The sequence below is a fragment of the Brachionichthys hirsutus genome, chromosome 12, assembly GCF_040956055.1.
Source record: "Brachionichthys hirsutus isolate HB-005 chromosome 12, CSIRO-AGI_Bhir_v1, whole genome shotgun sequence".
NCBI classification, from domain to species: Eukaryota; Metazoa; Chordata; class Actinopteri; order Lophiiformes; family Brachionichthyidae; genus Brachionichthys; species Brachionichthys hirsutus.
Genome location: NC_090908.1, coordinates 86,310 through 105,247, shown reverse-complemented (window position 1 = coordinate 105,247; position 18,938 = coordinate 86,310). Strand labels below are relative to the sequence as shown.

General features: G+C 46.7%; 2 protein-coding genes across 2 annotated transcripts in view; one reads left to right on the top strand and one right to left on the bottom strand.

Annotated features, from left to right (window-relative positions):
* The window catches only part of lrp2a (low density lipoprotein receptor-related protein 2a), a 48,708-nt gene extending 36,797 nt beyond the window's left edge, over positions 1 to 11,911 (bottom strand). The window contains 16 exon segments of the mRNA XM_068746778.1: positions 86 to 226; positions 360 to 562; positions 646 to 852; positions 1,229 to 1,452; positions 2,456 to 2,625; positions 3,007 to 3,135; positions 3,335 to 3,451; positions 3,533 to 3,676; positions 4,112 to 4,228; positions 4,323 to 4,436; positions 4,510 to 4,620; positions 4,866 to 4,982; positions 5,269 to 5,391; positions 5,710 to 5,817; positions 11,666 to 11,761; positions 11,764 to 11,911. Coding sequence (XP_068602879.1) covers positions 86 to 226; positions 360 to 562; positions 646 to 852; positions 1,229 to 1,452; positions 2,456 to 2,625; positions 3,007 to 3,135; positions 3,335 to 3,451; positions 3,533 to 3,676; positions 4,112 to 4,228; positions 4,323 to 4,436; positions 4,510 to 4,620; positions 4,866 to 4,982; positions 5,269 to 5,391; positions 5,710 to 5,817; positions 11,666 to 11,761; positions 11,764 to 11,911 — 2,269 coding nt within the window.
* A 3,393-nt stretch (positions 11,912 to 15,304) lies between these two features.
* On the top strand, positions 15,305 to 18,089 carry zgc:172182 (coiled-coil domain-containing protein 89). The gene is made up of 6 exons (XM_068746433.1): positions 15,305 to 15,516; positions 17,275 to 17,384; positions 17,454 to 17,590; positions 17,664 to 17,740; positions 17,830 to 17,929; positions 18,003 to 18,089. Exons 1-6 carry the CDS (start codon positions 15,305 to 15,307, stop codon positions 18,087 to 18,089), a joined length of 723 nt encoding a protein of 240 aa, XP_068602534.1.
* The last annotated feature ends 849 nt before the right edge of the window (positions 18,090 to 18,938 follow it).

Genomic DNA, 18,938 nt, shown 5'->3' with positions numbered 1-18,938 from the left:
CCAATTCAATTCAGGAAACGAAGCAGGAAGCAAAAATCTGTTCCTAAAACCAATCAGGACAGTCAAAATAGAAATGTACTCTTACCAAAGCATCGCCTTCCATCAGCATGCAAGTCAAAGCCCATGCGACATCTGCAGCGGTAGCCCACCCCCCCATTGTCACTCCGATGGCTCAGAACACAGATCTGCTGGCATCCACCTCGGTCTCCACCGCAGGGGTTTGGCACTGCAGACAAAGCAAAGCGCTTTAAACAAATCCAGCATCTTGTGTTTATTTCGTGCTCTTTCTTCACAACACGAGCAGCTGCATGGAAAACAATCTTTAGTCAATTCATGGAGCCTTCGACAGGGCGGCTTACCCTGCGGCTGCTTCAGCTGATGTATGACTGCTACGCCATGTGGAGTCTGTGACGTGCTGTGAACAACTTCAGGATGGACATCAGTAAACTTGTTGGCCTTCATCACAGCCATCTTGGTCCAATCCGTGAAATAGACATTGTGCTCGAACAGACTGATGCCGAAGGGGTGTGGAATGACAGCACCTCCGTGGACCACGGTTTTTCTACATTCATATAGATGTTTCAGCTTGGCCAAGGTCTTCGCTGTTTAAGCTGTCATTGTTGAGGAATATTGGGACATAGTTACCTGTGAAGGCCGTCATATGTGACCGTTTCAATGTAGTCAAAGCGGCTGTCGACCCAGTAGATTCGCTTGGCCTCAATGTCTAAGGTTATACCAGCGGGCCAGCCCAGTTTACTCCCAATAAGGCCATAGCGGTTGGTGCCATCCATGAATGCCCGCTCCAAGCCCGGTTCTCCGTTCAGTGCCTCCCAATCTGAGAAGAACATATACCTGTGAAAGGAGGTTAAATGTTGAAATTCGTATATCAGGTTTCAATCCCAGAACATTACATGCATCTTCCAGAGAAGCAGACATTGCTCGTTAATTAAATTTGACATCCGCATCATTATGTTGAGAATTCAAAGAGCTGTACATTCGTGTAAGTGTTTTATCTGCAGCCACCTGGCTCTCCTCCTCCCTTATATACTATTGGATTACAACGGGGGTCATCGCTTACATTGCTCCTCACTAATCCACCCAGGGCAATCTGTCTTCTCTCTCACACACACATATTATTCCAGGCCAATGGAGCATGGCAGACAGTGTATGTGAGGTCTGGAATGGGTGATACCGCTAAATGCATGAATGGAACCGAGGATGTGCTCACCCGACGGTGGGGTCCACCGCTACTCCTCGAGGGTTGCCAAGGTTTTCAGTGATGAGTGTCACCCGGTTACTTCCATCAAAGTCCACCATGTCAATCCTGTTGACGTTGGCCTCCACCACATACAATTTATTATTGACCCAGTCCACTGCCAAGTTCTCAGGGGAGTCGGCCGATACGTTTAAAACCACCTGCATGTTGGAACCGTCCATATCCACGGAAAACACCTGTACACAAAGAGGCCATTGATGACAGGGAATTAGTTCTCAGGTGTCACTACCTTTAGGAGCAACGGAAGAGGTCTATTAAATAGTTTCGATTTTCACATGCATCTTTATGCAATGTTTGCAGGCCTGTAGCGACATTTAAGGGATTTTAATTGCTGTCCCAAGACAAACGATGAAAGGAGGCATTTCTGCCACAACAATTCAAGTGGTGAGAGACAGAATCCCTAAACCCTTATCTTTATTGTATAATTAAGCAGATTTAGGAACCCATCAGGGTCCACCAATCTGATATCTTCCTGAAGATCAAATGGGTAGTACTGCCAAAGGACAAGAACACAAGGTGCAAAACTAGAAAAATGCTGAGACTGTGTTCTTAGAGTTCTCTGAAGCCTGAATGTACGATAGCAGGACATTCTCAGCCTGGAAGCCTTGGCACCATGCGGCTGGTTAGCAGCGCACTGCTCCTTCTGAAACGAGAGCTCAGCAGCTGAAAAGCAGGATGTTTAAAGAGAAACAGAAGATGCAGTTCAACCTTTCTGGTTGCGTTCACATGGCCGTTTGTGATTCCTCTCCTAACATGACAAGCTGACGTAGAGGTGGACAATAAACACAGAGATCTACCCTAGCCTTCCAGCCCAAAGAATGCACATAGACGGACACAACCAATGAAGCAATGCGTGATTACCTCCAATAAGATCTAGTTACAAAGATTGCACCCAGGTATGTGAACATCATACTAGCCTATCAGGTAGCTTTCAAGATTAGGCCATTTAGATTCCATTCCACATCCACCTCCCTTCATTATGACCCAGCCGCAGAGGAGCCAGCAGCTACCCCGTTATTAAGGTATCAGCACTGCTGAGATTTTTAGGATAGCTGAAAGAATTGAGTCATGATATACTTCCCCAAACAAGAAACTCGTCCACTCTTTGTGAACTCTAAAACTGTTGTTGAATGTACGAGACAAACAACATGGAATACGGAAATAAAATGGAAAAAATACTTTGTTCTGAAATGTATCGGTCCAGAAAATCCTGTGGAGACGATAATGGAAGTCCACTCCCACGGCAACTCCTCTGTTCTGTGAATGAACCAACGTTTGGAGACTGTTTCCATGTAAGTCCCCTATTAGCAGGTCTCTGCCATTAGAAAAGACCAAGGAAGGGATTCCAGCTGCAAAGGAAGTTACAAAACCAGCATGTCAATATGAAGTTAAATACAAACCAATGCCTGGCAGGCATTAAATCGCAAAGGAATTTTGTAGTAACTATATTTTTAAATGCAGCAAATGTACTAAATAGAGTAACTGCAGATCTCTGACCATGAACATGTGGAGGAGAGAGAGCAAGGTAGAGTTCTGCCTCGCCTCTGCCATTACACTCTATTCTAAAGGGCAAGAGGTCAGCCTCTCAGTCGACACTAAGCCAACAGACGCACTAACGATGCAGCATTAAGCAGTCACCGGGGGTCGGCCTTCGTTTTCATGGATCATTCCCACATTCAAACCGTGAACACTTTGTATGTAAAACAAGCGTTCGAACAAATGACACTCACTTGAGACGTCAGCTCTGCAATATCTGTGCTGCTCCAGGACGTAGCCCTCTCTACAGCTGCAGCGATGGGAGCCTATGCGATCCTCACACAGCTGGTCACACCCCCCCCACGTCGAACAGACGTCAAAGGCTACGTGGAATCAGGATTACAGAAGACGAAGATTAAAAAGCTGATTCATTTTCTCAAATGACGTGTGATTGAGTGAATCTGCTGCTGACACTAATATTTCCTGACTTCCAGCACTAACCCTCTCATTTACTGAAGCAATGAACACATTTTAAATTTGGTGGTGAATTACAGAGCAGCCCAACTAACGAAGGACATGTACCTGTACACGAGCGACTGTTGTTGCTGACAATGTACCCAGAAGGACAAGAGCAGGTCCCTCCATCAGGGGAGGCATGGCAACGATGCTCACAGCTCAGAGAGGCACATCTCCAGATACCTGGTCAATGCAGGTGAACGGCTACAGTTCAAGAGTACAGCTTGTGTGACAGCAGATGAGCTCATTTGTGTTGGCACTGACTGCAATTGTGCCCAGCAGTGGTGTCCGTTTCGTCCTCTCCATCGGGACAGTGGGGCGTTCCATCACACAGCTGATCCATGGGGATACACTGGCCAGAGGATGGGCAGGACCATTCTCCTGGGTCACACTGCTGCAGCACATGATCTACAAACAACATTTAGTTCTGCAGGCTTACACATAGAAAAGGGAATCAAATCTGCAAACATAGCAGCAGAGCTTTAAATGACTTTAAATGACTTTAAATGACTTTCAATGACTTTAAATGACACGGCCTCCACAGATTCTCCACAGCACTGTCACTTTCAATCGCTGCAGGGGAGTGAAGCGTTCGGGGGGGCTCCTGCAGCCCATCCTCTAAATGCACACACTTTTCTAAAGCCCTTTGGGGGGGGGCTGCACAATCTTGTGCCACAAAGACAACACTTAAAGGAGCACAGGCGTAGCATCTCGCTAGCCAAAGCCAGCCATGAACACAGCATAAAAAAGCTTTGCTTCAATGTTGGAGGATTCTGGTCCTTACAGTAAAAGTTCAGCTGCTTTTATGACAAGTCATTTCAGACTACTGTATTGCATCCATACCACAGCCTTTTTCATCTGCATTGTCCTCACAGTCATCCTCTCCATCACACAGCCAGACCTGGGGGATGCAGCGGCCACTGGGGCAGGTGAAGTAGTTCCCTCTACAGGTTGGATACACTGCAGGTGAAGTGGACGTTATTATTACGCAGAAAGGATCAGAGACTCGGATGCAAGAACAGATGAGATTTAAGGGGAAGCAAACACCACATACCGCAGTTCAGCTCATCACTGCGGTCTCCACAGTCATCGTCATGGTCACACTCGTAGCGGTGAGGAATACACTCCCCGTTACGACACGGGAACAGGCCCGCATTGCAGCGGTGTGCTGCAGAAAGCACCAGACAGCATTAGAAAGACGATAGGACACATTTCATTCATTCATTTCGCTCGTGTCTTACTGCAGTTTGCTTCATCAGAGCCATCACGGCAGTCGAACACGCGGTCACATCGCTGAGTGCGGTTGTAGCAGGCTCCATTAGCACACCTCAGCTCTGCACACGTGGGATAATCTGGAGGATCAAATCATCATCAGAGCTATGCTGTCACAATGGACTCAACAACAGTGCTCATAAAGCTCCACAAACATATGAGCAGCAGTCACCACAGCATGGCGTACCGCAGTGGGTAGTGCAGTGAGTCGACCATGACTAATCCACCAAGGAATCTGCAATCAACCTCTGACAACAAGAAGCATATTGTGGCCCGGGCCGTCCGTCAGCGAGCAAATTGATTAAAATGGCTGAAGAAGGCTTACGGCAGTCTCTCTCATCGGACCCATCTGAGCAGTCCGTCCGCCGGTCACATCTGTATTCTTCTGGGATGCAGGCCCCATTCCCGCAGCTGAACTGCCCCCTGGTGCAGGCCCTTCCAGCTGGGGGCAGGTTGGAGAAAAATACTGCCCTTCATATATGCACATGAGATTGTACCTACTATATTTGTACTGACATATATACTGGACAATAATTCTAGTTCCTTGACTTCAGCATGCCTGTCTTAAAGAGCTTGTTTTTCAAACCACTTTCATCAGCACAAAACCAATATTTCATTTTATGCAGCTATAAAAATGACATCCTGGCCTTACATAAGTCCGCTCAAATATTCCACTGAAGCATGGACTCATTACATGCTAAGAAACGTGTTATTAGCATGTGACTCACGGCAGTGCTGCCTCTCATCTGAGCCGTCTTCACAGTCGTCCTCATCGTCACACACCCACACGTCAGGGACGCACTCGCCGTCGCTCAAACACTGGAAGTGGCTGTCAGCGCATGTTGCCTCAGCTGTGGGCGTGCACAGAGGCTTTCAGCTCGTAGGGGGGCGGGCAGCCCCCCAGCAGAGGGAGGTCCATTTGTACGTTCACTCCACAGAGGAACTTTGGTGCCGTTTCAAATTACTCATTTTATTTACCTTTGTAATGTAAGAGCATTTTTATATTTATGAAAATGTTATACTTGATGTGAAGTTTATTATTATTAAATTAAATTCACAGCAATACAGTCACTTTGCAGATTTGTTTTTACAAAGAAACAATTACAGCTGAAAGAAGGGAGGGGTAGCTTTACTCCTTAATTGATCTCCTGTGAAACGACGTAACTCACGGCAGCCGGTCTCATCAGAGTTATCCACACAGTCTGCCGTGCCGTCACAGCGCCAGCCTCCAGGAATACACCGGCCTGCCCCGCAGAGGAACTGCCCCGACTCACATCCTGCAGACAATTCAAAAGATCACAGCTTCATTCATTATCCAACCGCTTATTCCAAGCTGGAGCCAATCCCAGCAGTCAATGGGCGAGAGGCGGGGAACACCCTGGACAAGCCGCCAGTCCATCGCAGGGCAACACAGAGACACACACACTCACACCTACGGGCAATTTAGTGTCACCAATCAGCCCAGGCTGCATGTTTTTGGTGGTGGGAGGAAGCCGGAGAACCCAGAGAGAACCCGGAGAGAACCCACGCAGACACGGGGAGAACATGCAAACTCCTCACAGAATGGCCAGAATGGAGACGAACCTGCGACCATCTCGCTGCGAGGCAACAGCGCTTACCACTGCGCCACCGGGCCGCCCCCTTGCCAGCACTTGGATCATATTGGAACTTTTGCCCACAGTCATCGTTTGTAAGGGCAGACACGTTGGTGTAGTGGTTAGCGCTGTTGCCTCACAGCAAGAAGGTGCTGGGTTCAAATCCTATCTGTGTGGGTATGAATTGTATCTGTTTGGCCCCACGAGGCGCTGGCGACGCATTCGGGGAGTACCCCACCTCTCGCCCATTGCAAGCTGGGATAGGCTCCAGCAACTCCTGTGACCCAGGAGGAAGAAAATGGATGGAGAGATGAAATGTATCGTCCTGTTCCTACTTCCTCCTGGTTTCTTTACAAAAGGTGAATTAACATGGCCATAAACTGAACTACCGTGTTTCGATAAAACATGGTGTATGTGGTATGGATGCCTCCTAACCCTAACCCCCCCAGCAGCTACACAACCTTCATCACACGCCCTCCCAGACTCTGTTTGATGTCTCGATAAGCTAGCACCACGCTACTTTCACATCAGACCTGTCCAAATAGCACAATGTCATGTCATGGAACACATTATTCTCCTCTGATCTGAAATGTAATGAGAATAAATAGTGGTACTTGGTGGTCCCTCAACCCAAATTCTTCATGAGATGAGCTGTGAGGAAGAGCATGAATGAGATCTGAGGAAATATCTTCCTACACGTCGAGATCTCCTCTCTTAGAGTGCGTTCCCACTGCGCCAAGAGGACTCGGTTCCTTTGGGAGCAAATTCCTGTATTTATAATTCGTTGAAAGGTCTGCGTTCCCACTGTGATTTCTTCATGGAACGAACTTTCGGAGCAACGTCACGTGGCCTAAAGGGGCGCTCGTCGATTGGACAAAGTAGAAGGGGAAGTCCCGCCCTCTCCCATGTTTCTTTTTTTGAGTGCGCTTTACGGCTGCTGCTCATTCACGGAGGAAATCTCATTTAGTTCTGGCCTAAATCATAAATGTTACACAACGCTAGTCGTTTTTAACAAACACAAAGTCGCTGGGATCCGTAAAGTCTCCGGATCAGAACAACGGAATGAGAAACTATCGCTGCCGATCAGCTGATTCTCCGCTCTGCGCTGGACTGTTAAAGCTCCGTGGAGCTGCAGGGAGAAGTCGTATCAGTTACCGGTGATACGTAGCTGGTTCTGAAAAAAATATTAAAGAATTATAACGCATATTTAGTTCATGAAATATACACACAGCAGTGTATATTTCGCCACTTTTATTTTTTTTGGAGCAGCTTGGAGTACTCGCTGTACTTCCTCTACCGGAGACGCACCGCGTAGAGCGTCACTACGTCACTACGTACGTTGCTCCGTCCTTTGCTCCGCTGAAAGGGACCGAGACCCTCCTTTTCAGGCGGACTTTTTTGATCCTCTCCAGAGTCCGGAAGCGCGTTCCCACTGGCCCAAACGGAGCGGATTATCCGAGGAAAGGAACTCTGGTCCGTTTTAAAGGGAGCAAGCACGCGCAGTGGGAACGCACCCTAAGAGCAAACCAGCAAACGTTAACGGCGAGCTGCCTCGGTTTACTAAGTTCTGTTGAGCTTCTCAAAGCGAGGCTTCGTAGCAACATCCCAGATGTTGCAGTATACAAACGATTAGGTGAAGCATTCTGCTTAACGAAAAGCTAAATGTAAACCCCTATTACAGAGAAAATAAATATCTGGTTACAATTAGAAATGAGGAGCTAGAATGATTTATTTGTAATATATACATTAAAAAAATCCAAACTGTGGAAAATGATTGAAGTACGGGGAAACCGTCTTTAGCCTCCACACATTCAGCTTTAAGACGCGTGTCAAGGAGACAATAATCCACTGGAGCCTGACTTCTGGGAAAGGTGAAGCTGAACCCTCCAACAACGACCCGGCGTGACGGTTCTTCTTACACTCTGAAAAGAACGTCTTCTTTGCATCTGTCCAGAAATAAAAATATATATAATTCACCCTAAATGATTTTATATGTCAAAGAAGGGAAGGCCGGGGTGAGTACTGGAAACCAGACGCTGAGAATATTTAATCTGAGTCTCAGGGTCTGGGATTTTTAAAATTCAAGTGTTCAATGTTTTCCTTTCCCTTGCCTTGTCTTCCATCTTGCCTTGTCTTCTCTAATTAGCAACTTAAACCCACAGCAGGAGAGAGCGCCACACTATGCTTCCAGAAAGATAAGGACACCCTACTATTGCTCCACAAAGAAGAACAGTAGAGGAATCTTCATTCAAATGAACACTCGTAAATGCCCTAAACCCCACAATGGCACAAAAGAAGTGTCAGCAGGGATGCAAACTCATAACTAGAAGTGTCACCCTAAACAAAGCCACTTTGGTAATGGACCGCAGAAAGAAAGGTTCAGTTCCTTCCTGGAATAAAACAAAGGCAAAGCTAAGGCCCCCTCTTTGGGCCACCCATCAAGAAAACACCTGCCCAGTACTGCTGCGACACCTGAAGGCTGTCTTCAAGCTTTCATCAATAGCATCTGGTTTTGGCAAGACTCTCAGCCCTCACTGAATGTGTGTGGGAAAAGAACGCAGAATGAAATGCTGGAGCCGTGCACACTGTCAGAGTGCCGCTGGCTATTTCATATGGAAATCAATGCAGCAGAATGCAGTCAACTGCCAACCGAGTGACTTTGGGTCTTACTACTACACACAAAACAGTCCGAACACAAGGCTCTTTGGGCGTGGCAAGGGAGCAGAAGGGAGGAATAAATTGAGAATGGAACAAAGCCTGTGTCTGGGTAGAACTGAGAAATCCTCAACATTATTTTTCAAATGGGCCTCTCAAAAGCCAGAGTGAAAAAAAGCCTAAATGAAGTTGTCAGAATGTAATGAGTCACTGGACAACTTGTTTGTCCTCCGTCCACTCGGGACAGTGTATATCAGCTCACACACTGTCCACTGGACGCCGAACTCGAGCTTCAGTCTGTAGCTTGGACTGAACAAGCTGCTGGAAGAGTGGATTGTGCTAAATGTGCTAAATGTGCTAAATGTGCTAAATGTGCTAAATGTGCTCCAGTTTCAGATGCAGTGTTACTGTTACACAAGAATTTAGGCTTCTACCCTGGAAAGAAGCCGGCCTGGGTGGGGTTTAGCCTGAACACCCTGGTCTGGGTGGGGTTTAGCCTGAACACGCCGGCCTGGGTGGGGTTTAGTCTGAACACGCCGACCTGGGTGGGGTTTAGCCTGAACACGCCGGCCTGGGTGGGGTTTAGCCTGAACACGCCGGCCTGGGTGGGGTTTAGCCTGAACACGCCGGCCTGGGTGGGGTTTAGCCTGAACACCCTGGTCTGGGTGGGGTTTAGCGTGAACACCCTGGTCTGGGTGGGGTTTAGCGTGAACACGCCGGCCTGGGTGGGGTTTAGCGTGAACACGGCGGCCTGGCTGGGGTTTAGCCTGAACACCCTGGTCTGGGTGGGGTTTAGCCTGAACACGCCGGCCTGGGTGGGGCTTAGCCTGAACACGCCGGCCAGGGTGGGGTTTAGCCTGAACACGCCGGCCTGGGTGGGGTTTAGCCTGAACACGTCGGTCTGGGTGGGGTTTAGCCTGAACACGCCGGCCTGGGTGGGGTTTAGCCTGAACACGCCGGCCTGGGTGGGGTTTAGCCTGAACACGCCGGCCAGGGTGGGGTTTAGCCTGAACACGCCGGTCTGGGTGGGGTTTAGCCTGAACACGCCGGCCTGGGTGGGGTTTAGCCTGAACACCCTGGTCTGGGTGGGGTTTAGCCTGAACACGTCGGTCTGGGTGGGGTTTAGCCTGAACACGCCGGCCTGGGTGGGGTTTAGCCTGAACACGCCGGTCTGGGTGGGGTTTAGCCTGAACACGCCGGCCTGGGTGGGGTTTAGCCTGAACACCCTGGTCTGGGTGGGGTTTAGCCTGAACACGCCGGTCTGGGTGGGGTTTAGCCTGAACACGCCGGTCTGGGTGGGGTTTAGCCTGAACACGCCGGCTACGTTTGAGTGGGCTTGTCATTGTACAGTCCCAAAACCAAGACCAAGAGAAATGGAGGGTGTTACAGAAGAAACAACATCAATCTAAAGGATTTTGTTTGTAGAGGATCAGGCAGGAATTAGAAGAAGTACCACGGCTCTCACTGTAGAACAACGTGTGTCAAATACATTTATTACACTTTGAATAACAAGGTCTGGAATATTCAAATATGAAATACATTTTACTCGAGCCGTTTGCTGTCTGTTCGTCACAACAGCTCCAGCCCCCCCTTTTTTTTGGTCCACCTACGTTGCACATATTAAGTGTCTTTGTAATTTATTGTAATTTATTGTTAGTTTGCATTTGTGGTGTAAAATTATTTTTATTTTTCTATTGTTATTTTGCATCAATTGAGTAATTTAATATTGGTTTCATTTTTATTTGTATTGTTAAATTTGTATTGTTAAATGTCGATGATTTATGTACGAAGGACTTTCAACGGAAACAAGACCGCAAGGGCTTTTTAGAAATGCTCCTCTTAGACAGGATGTTTGACTTTATTTGTACTGTAATACATGCTACTGTTTACTGTACTTGTACTGTAATACATGCTACTGTTTGACTGTACTTGTACTGTAATACATGCTACTGTGTGACTGTACTTGTACTCTAACATTCTATCTAATAAATATATTCATCATCATCATCAGGCCTGCTCCTCAGGGTCTGTAGTTTTAGACAAGTCATCATGTTACTGTTACTGTTCAGCTACAAGAATGGCTCCTGCTCTCATTCAAATGCCAAGCGACTTTTCTCAGTGCTGCAGTCTGTGTCAACAGTTAGACCGTTTTACACCAGTGACTCCGTCTTTTCTGTCCAGGGTATCTGATAATAATTCATGCTGTGCCTCCAGGCTGCCCCTGAGCTCAAAGTGGTTCCCTTCTGCAGCAGCTGCAGTGTAATTAGTTGCTTGATTCACACTAAGGAGCTTACATACTAAGGGTTGAGCAAAAGGAAAGCAGATTACTATTGGAGAGGAAGGATCTAGCTGGGCAGCAAACACAAGACTGTCATATCCAAGGGACAGCAGCTCAGCATTCCGCCTGCCTTTGCCTCACAAAGCAAAAACGAAGCATTTCCTGAAGCGGGATGCGAGCGTGAATCGCTCTGCAACGTCAAAAATGCTCCAGTAAATCAGATTTGTACCAGCGGCTCTCAGTCCTCACAGATTGTGTGTAAATCACATGCTCCTTACTGTTACCTAGCAACAGTAAAGCTCAGGCAAAAGTTCCTCAGGAGAACTTCCATTCTGTGTGAGGAAGGCTTTGTGCTCAAGCGTTAAGGTACACAACATTCAGCTCTACCGATGGAGTTACTTTAAAAAGCGTGTTTTTGAAACAAAGGTGTTATTTTGTTACTTCCATCTGATTAATTGGTTATTCACTTTAGAGTTAAATACACGTCTTCCGTTTCCAAGAACAACAACCGGCTTGTTTGGCTGATCAACAAGTGCAGTGAGGGAATGACTAGTAACAACTCTGAGTAAACAACAACAACAACAGCACCCTGCTCACCTTCAGAGTGGCACCTTCTGACGCAGCACATGAAGACGACAAAGAGCTGAAGTGAAAGTTGTGTCCGCATGGTGGCCGGTCCGTCCAGCTCGCTGCGCAGATGGAGGAGCTGCTTCTGGGATGCTGCTGCTTTTCTTCTGTCTCTTTCTTGGCCTGCTGCTCGGTGAAAAGGGGCGTGGACAAAGGCCGCTCCCCCAAGACAGCCTCTGCCCTCCAGATAAATCCCTCCGGCTCTGGAAGCTGCATAATGTGCACAATGCCCCCCAGGTCCATTTACGCTGAGTGCCAGTGATTGTTTGATTTGGATCAAGCATCATTGTCTATTGGTCCCAAAATGAAAATGGCAACCTGGCGGTTCGGATGGACCAGTAGGCTATGGGGGGTATGAAAAGTAATGCTAAGTAGAGCTAGGAGGACCAGTAGGCTATGGGGGTATGAAAAGTAACGCTACTAAAGCTAGGGGGACCAGTAGTCTATGGGGGGTATGAAAAGTACCGGTAATGCTAAGTAAAGCTAGGGGGACCAGCAGGCTATGGGGGGTATGAAAAGTAATGCTAAGTAGAGCTAGGGGGACCAGTAGTCTATGGGGGTATGAAAAGTAATGCTAAGTAGAGCTAGGGGGACCAGTAGGCTATGGGGGGTATGAAAAGTAACGCTACTAAAGCTAGGGGGACCAGTAGTCTATGGGGGGTATGAAAAGTACCGGTAATGTTAAGTAAAGCTAGGGGGACCAGTAGGCTATGGGGGGTATGAAAAGTACCGGTAATGCTAAGTAAAGCTAGGGGGACCAGCAGGCTATGGGGGGTATAAAAAGTACCGGTAATGCTAAGTAAAGCTAGGGGGACCAGTAGGCTATGGGGGTATGAAAAGTAATGCTAAGTAGAGCTAGGGGGACCAGCAGGCTACGGGGGGTATGAAAAGTAACCCGACTAAAGTCAGGGGGACCAGTAGTCTATGGAAGGGTATGAAAAGTAATGCTAAGTAAAGCTAGGGGGGACTAGTAGGCTATGGGGGGGTATGAAAAGTAACGCTACTAAAGCTAGGGGGACCAGTAGTCTATGGGGGGTATGAAAAGTACCGGTAATGCTAAGTAAAGCTAGGGGGACCAGTAGGCTATGGGGGTATGAAAAGTAATGCTAAGTAGAGCTAGGGGGACCAGCAGGCTACGGGGGGTATGAAAAGTAATGCTAAGTAGAGCTAGGGGGACCAGCAGGCTACGGGGGGTATGAAAAGTAACCCGACTAAAGTCAGGGGGACCAGTAGTCTATGGAAGGGTATGAAAAGTAATGCTAAGTAAAGCTAGGGGGGACTAGTAGGCTATGGGGGGGTATGAAAAGTAATGCTAAGTAAAGCTAGGGGGGACCAGTAGGCTATGGGGGGGGTATGAAAAGTAACGCTACTAAAGCTAGGGGGACCAGTAGTCTATGGGGGGTATGAAAAGTACCGGTAATGCTAAGTAAAGCTAGGGGGACCAGTAGGCTACGGGGGGTATGAAAAGTACCGGTAATGCTAAGTAAAGCTAGGGGGACCAGTAGGCTACGGGGGGTATGAAAAGTACCGGTAATGCTAAGTAAAGCTAGGGGGACCAGTAGGCTACGGGGGGTATGAAAAGTACCGGTAATGCTAAGTAAAGCTAGGGGGACCAGTAGGCTACGGGGGGTATGAAAAGTACCGGTAATGCTAAGTAAAGCTAGGGGGACCAGTAGGCTATGGGGGGTATGAAAAGTAACCCGACTAAAGTCACAGGGAGAGTTTGATTCCGAGTCGATGACTCTGGTCCCGGCTGCTTGAGAGGATTTCACAATTAACGCCATAAAAAGGTTGAGAATGGCAGAATTAAATTCACTATAGGGTGGATATATTTCCGAATTTAACGTCACATGGAAATATTTACATTAACAGCGATAACTGATGCGGAAATTAATACGTTAATATTAAAATGTAAACAAAATTTAATTGGGTAGAATTGAGAAATCCTCATCATGATTTTTCACAAGAGTGAAAAAAAGCCTACCGTAAATGAAGTTGTCAGAATGTAATGAGTCACTGGACAACTTGTTTGTCCTCCGTCCACTCGGGACACTGTCCACTGGATGCCGAACTCGAGCTTCAGTCTGTAGCTTGGACTGAACAAGCTGCTGGAAGAGTGGATTGTGCTAAATGTGCTAAATGTGCTAAATGTGCTAAATGTGCTCCAGTTTCAGATGCAGTGTTACTGTTACACAAGAATTTAGGCTTCTACCCTGGAAAGAAGCCGGCCTGGGTGGGGCTTAGCCTGAACACGCCGGCCTGGGTGGGGTTTAGCCTGAACACGCCGGCCTGGGTGGGGTTTAGCCAGAACACGCCGGCCTGGGTGGGGTTTAGCCTGAACACCCTGGTCTGGGTGGGGTTTAGCCTGAACACGCCGGCCTGGGTGGGGTTTAGCCTGAACACCCTGGTCTGGGTGGGGTTTAGCGTGAACACGCCGGCCTGGGTGGGGTTTAGCGTGAACACGGCGGCCTGGCTGGGGTTTAGCCTGAACACCCTGGTCTGGGTGGGGTTTAGCGTGAACACGGCGGCCTGGGTGGGGTTTAGCCTGAACACCCTGGTCTGGGTGGGGTTTAGCCTAAACACCCTGGTCTGGGTGGGGTTTAGCCTGAACACGCCGGTCTGGGTGGGGTTTAGCCTGAACACGCCGGCCTGGGTGGGGTTTAGCCTGAACATGCCGGCCTGGGTGGGGCTTAGCGTGAACACGCCGGCCTGGGTGGGGTTTAGCCTGAACACGCCGGCCTGGGTGGGGCTTAGCGTGAACACGCCGGCCTGGGTGGGGTTTAGCCTGAACACCCTGGTCTGGGTGGGGTTTAGCCTAAACACCCTGGTCTGGGTGGGGGTTAGCCTGAACACGCCGGCCTGGGTGGGGCTTAGCCTGAACAAGCCGGCCTGGGTGGGGTTTAGCCTGAACACGCCGGCCTGGGTGGGGTTTAGCCTGAACATGCCGGCCTGGGCGGGGTTTAGAACACGCCGGCCTGGGCGGGGTTTAGAACACGCCGGCCTGGGTGGGGTTTAGAACAGAATTACTTCAGTATAGGGTGGATATATTTCCGAATTTAACGTCACGTGGTATTTTCAAGCATACTTCTGAACTAACTAAATCTCACTAAATCATTAACATTAATCATCAACAGCGGTAGCTGGAATTAAAACGAGGTGAAGGCCAACATCGCCACCGTGCGGCGGAGAGGGGCACTGCACCCATCGGTCTCCAGGACAGCGCAGTGTCCAGTGGAGATCGAGCAACAGAAACACGGCGATGCTTCCTCTGAAGTGTAATTAACGATACAATGCTGAGTCTGCATGAATTAGTCTGAAGACATATTTTAGCACTCTTAATGCTTTTTACCCTTTTTTTAATAGCATTTTATGGAAAGTATTTAGAACTCAGTGGATGATCTTGGGAGGCTTTCTATGGAGGATACAACGAAGATGCTAAGGTCCAGGATAGAAGAACAGTCCGCTCTGATTTACAGACAGAAACTCAGAGTAGATGAACTGTTTCTTCATTGTCAATCGCTGCAGAAAACCAAAGGAGAGCTGGAAGAGCGAGTTACAGACTACCAAAAATAACTGGATGGGGAAAGACAGAAAGCTGAGCTCTTAGAGATGGATTCAGCTGACAGCAGTCAAGGGATCAAGTCCTTCAGTGAGGAGCACAGTGACCAGAGTGCACAACTAAAGCTGGAAATCAAACATCTGCAGAAAGAAAATGAAACACTTCTTTCACAAAAACTGCAAGATAAAGTGTTTATACGAAAACTGTTGGAAGACATCAAACTCCTGGCAGAGAAATGCACTAACAAGGAAAATGAATATTGGTAAGAAGAATAATCAGTCAGTTATCAATTGTCATAAATGAACAGCATCTTCTTCAATTTATAAGAAAATATTCAACAGCAATTTTGGTAATCATTTGATGATTACCTTTAAAACAATACATAATGAAAAACTAGGTATAGACTATTTTGTTACAGCTTTCAAAATGTCATTATTTTTATTTATGGGTCATTCTGCACACAAAACAATACCAATTTTATATAATGAAATCTTAGTCTCTTATGAACTGGTTCACAGATTAAAAACTAGAAAACGACAATCAGAGATTGCAGACCCTCGCCTCCAATAGACTATTGGATCTGGTGAGACAGTAAACAGGGCTTCCGGATCAGAGGGGCCAAACCTGCTCTAGCTTGCTGCTCCGGAACGTACTACAAGACAGCTTCTGGACTCTTTTTCCCATCATGCCATTCGTGTCCCTCCCTCTTTTTCCCATCATGCCATTCATGTCCCTCCCTCTTTTTCCCCATCATGCCATTCGTGTCCCTCCCTCTTAAAGTGGCAGTTTACAGCACAGGCACAATTCCAGATGTAAAAATAATTCTAGAATCTGGATCCAGATCCGGATCAACGCCATTCTCGTGGAGGACCGAGCCACGGACAGAACCTTGCTTGTGTAAAAATTTCAAGTCGATTGGGTTACTAGTTTTTGAGTTATGCGCTCGGACAGACAAACAAGCAAACAGACAGACGCTTGCTGGAGCCCTCGTTCAGCCCCTCTTTGACTATGCTAGCACCTCCTGGTATTCAAACATCAAAATGTCCCTGAAACCCAGGCTCCAAACCTCCCAAAACAAACTGATTCGGCTACTCCTCAATCTGGGGCCCATGACCCACCTTCTTCCTGGACATTTTGCTAACCTAAAATGGCTCAGGGTAGAAGACAGGGTTAAACAACTCAAAATGGGATTGGCATTTAAAATAGTCAATGCAGCTCTGCCCTCAGTCCCCTCAATCCCTGCATACCTGACGGAACACCTCCACAGATTTAGTGACACCCACAGCCACAACACTAGAGGGAGCTCAAACAACAACCTGATTACCCCCTCCTATAGGACTAACATGGGTAAATCATCTTTCTACAATACGGCCCCCTAAGGGTGGAACTGTTTGACTCCTGCCCTCAAAACATGCACCTCTTTGGCCTCCTTCAAAAAGGCCCTAAAAATACACCTTTTAGGGGGACAGAAACGGAGATAGTCATCACGACTCTCTCCGGATCAAACCCCCCCTCCTTTTTTTTGTCCACCTATGTTGCACGTATTAATTGCTTTAGTAATTTATTGTAATTTATGTAATTTATTGTCATTCGTTGTCATTTTGCATCAGTGGTGTAATTTATTTTAGATTAATTGTTAGTTTGCATCGGCGGTGTAAAATCATTTTATTTTTGTTTTTCTAATGTTACGTTGCATCAATTGAGTTATTGAATATTGGTTTTATTTTTATTTGTATTGTTAAATTTGTATTGTTAAATGTGGATGATTTATGTATGAAGGACTTTCAACGGAAACAAGAAATGCTTTTTAGAAATGCTCCTCTTAGACAGGATGTTTGACTGTACTTGTACTGTAGTACATGCTTCTGTGTGACTGTACTTGTACTCTAACATTCTATCTAATAAATATATTCATTCATTCATTCATTCATATTCACCCTCGCCTCCCCTTCGGCGAGGGTAATAAAAGAACAATCAATTGAAGACCAAGCATAAAATAATTTCTACATCTATGTTGAAGGGAGGAAGTATCTGGATGCAAGTTAGAACGTCAAACCGGGGAGACATCACTACTTGATCAAATACACGAAGCTCAGCAACAGCGAAAAGATGCCGAAGAGATCTGCAAAGGTTGGCATCACCATCTGAAGTCTGCAAAATACATAAAATACTTTGATCATTTGAAACTTCTATGATCAGATCTCAAACTGAAGCTACAAAAGACAGAAAAAGAGAATGACTTGAAGGAAATCCGCCTGAGAGACAGCATAACGCGCCTAACCAAAGAGAAGGACCAGTTCTTCGATCTGTCAATGGAAAAGGGGACACAAATACGGGTAAGGGAGATCGTTCTCATCCCTAAAATCACAATCATTTCTTCATGGTTATACGAGCTGCTCTATAATACAGGAGAAACACGAGGAAATTCAACAGATGGAGAGAGACCTGAAAGAAGAGAACAAAGCCCGGGTTGAAGCAGAGGACAGGTACATTAAACAAACTAAACATTACAGCAAAGGAAAACACTTTCAAGTACTACACACATTTTCCATTTCCATTTGTCTCCAACCATCAGGTTCCAACGAGAAGCAGAAGCCATCAATGCCAATGTCAAAGGGAAGTCCCTGCAGGCTGCTCTGGATGAATCCCTCAGAAAACATGGAATTCTGAAAATGGTTGGTCGGACTCCACAGAGCTGTCAGCGTGTGGCTGAGTGAACGCTAAGCATCGTCTTCCATTACGTTACAGGAGTTTGAAGCCTTCAAAGAACACACTTCCAAACTCCTCAAACAAGAACGAGAGCTAAATAAGAAACTTCGACACGTGATGGGCTAAAAAGCGATCCAGGATGTCCTACTGTTTTTATTCAAACGATTTTCAGCATGAAGAGACGAGCAATGACACGAGGACAATAAAGTGTGCATATAATCGTCAGCTTTGCATCACACAATGCATCTGGCCGGACATGTTAGAGGGTCGTCAGATAGAAATACCTACGAGTTCTTCCTACGCACTTTCTTGGACAGCTTCTTCAATCGGACCGATTATTGATCGATGTTTTTGGAATTTGACACTGTCATGTAGGGTGGGGCTCTCTGTCTCACCACCGAATTTCATCTGGATCAGATTTGGATCGCAGATACTGTCACAATTTTTCAATAAATGGGGGTATATAGTGCATTTAGAATGATTATGGAAAAACTGCTGGATGGATCTTGATTAAAAAAATATCTGAAGATGGGTCTTTGTCTAACTCAGTGTTTCACAACCATTTTTGAGCCGCGGCACATTTTTTACATTTACAAAATCCTGCGGCACACCACCAACCAAAATGACACAAAATTACACTCTAACAGATTAGACCTTAATTATAATACATATAGTTAATACAGTTTTTAATGTATTTATACTTAGTGTGAAACCTGGGGCTGTTTGGATGAACACAAAATGGATATCCTGCAGTAATGGTAGAAAGACACACACAAAGCTCTTCCTCAACAGCTCTCGGTCTCTCTGTTTTTAGTTTTTATCGCCGTCGAGCTTGAGAAGCTCAGCTCACAGATATGTGGTTGAAAACGGGAGCAATGTCAGAATAGCTTTGTTGGCTAGAACGGGGAACTCCTTGGCAACAGGTAACCAAAAACGGTCCAAAGGAAGATCGGCAAAGTTTAGCTTTAAACCACC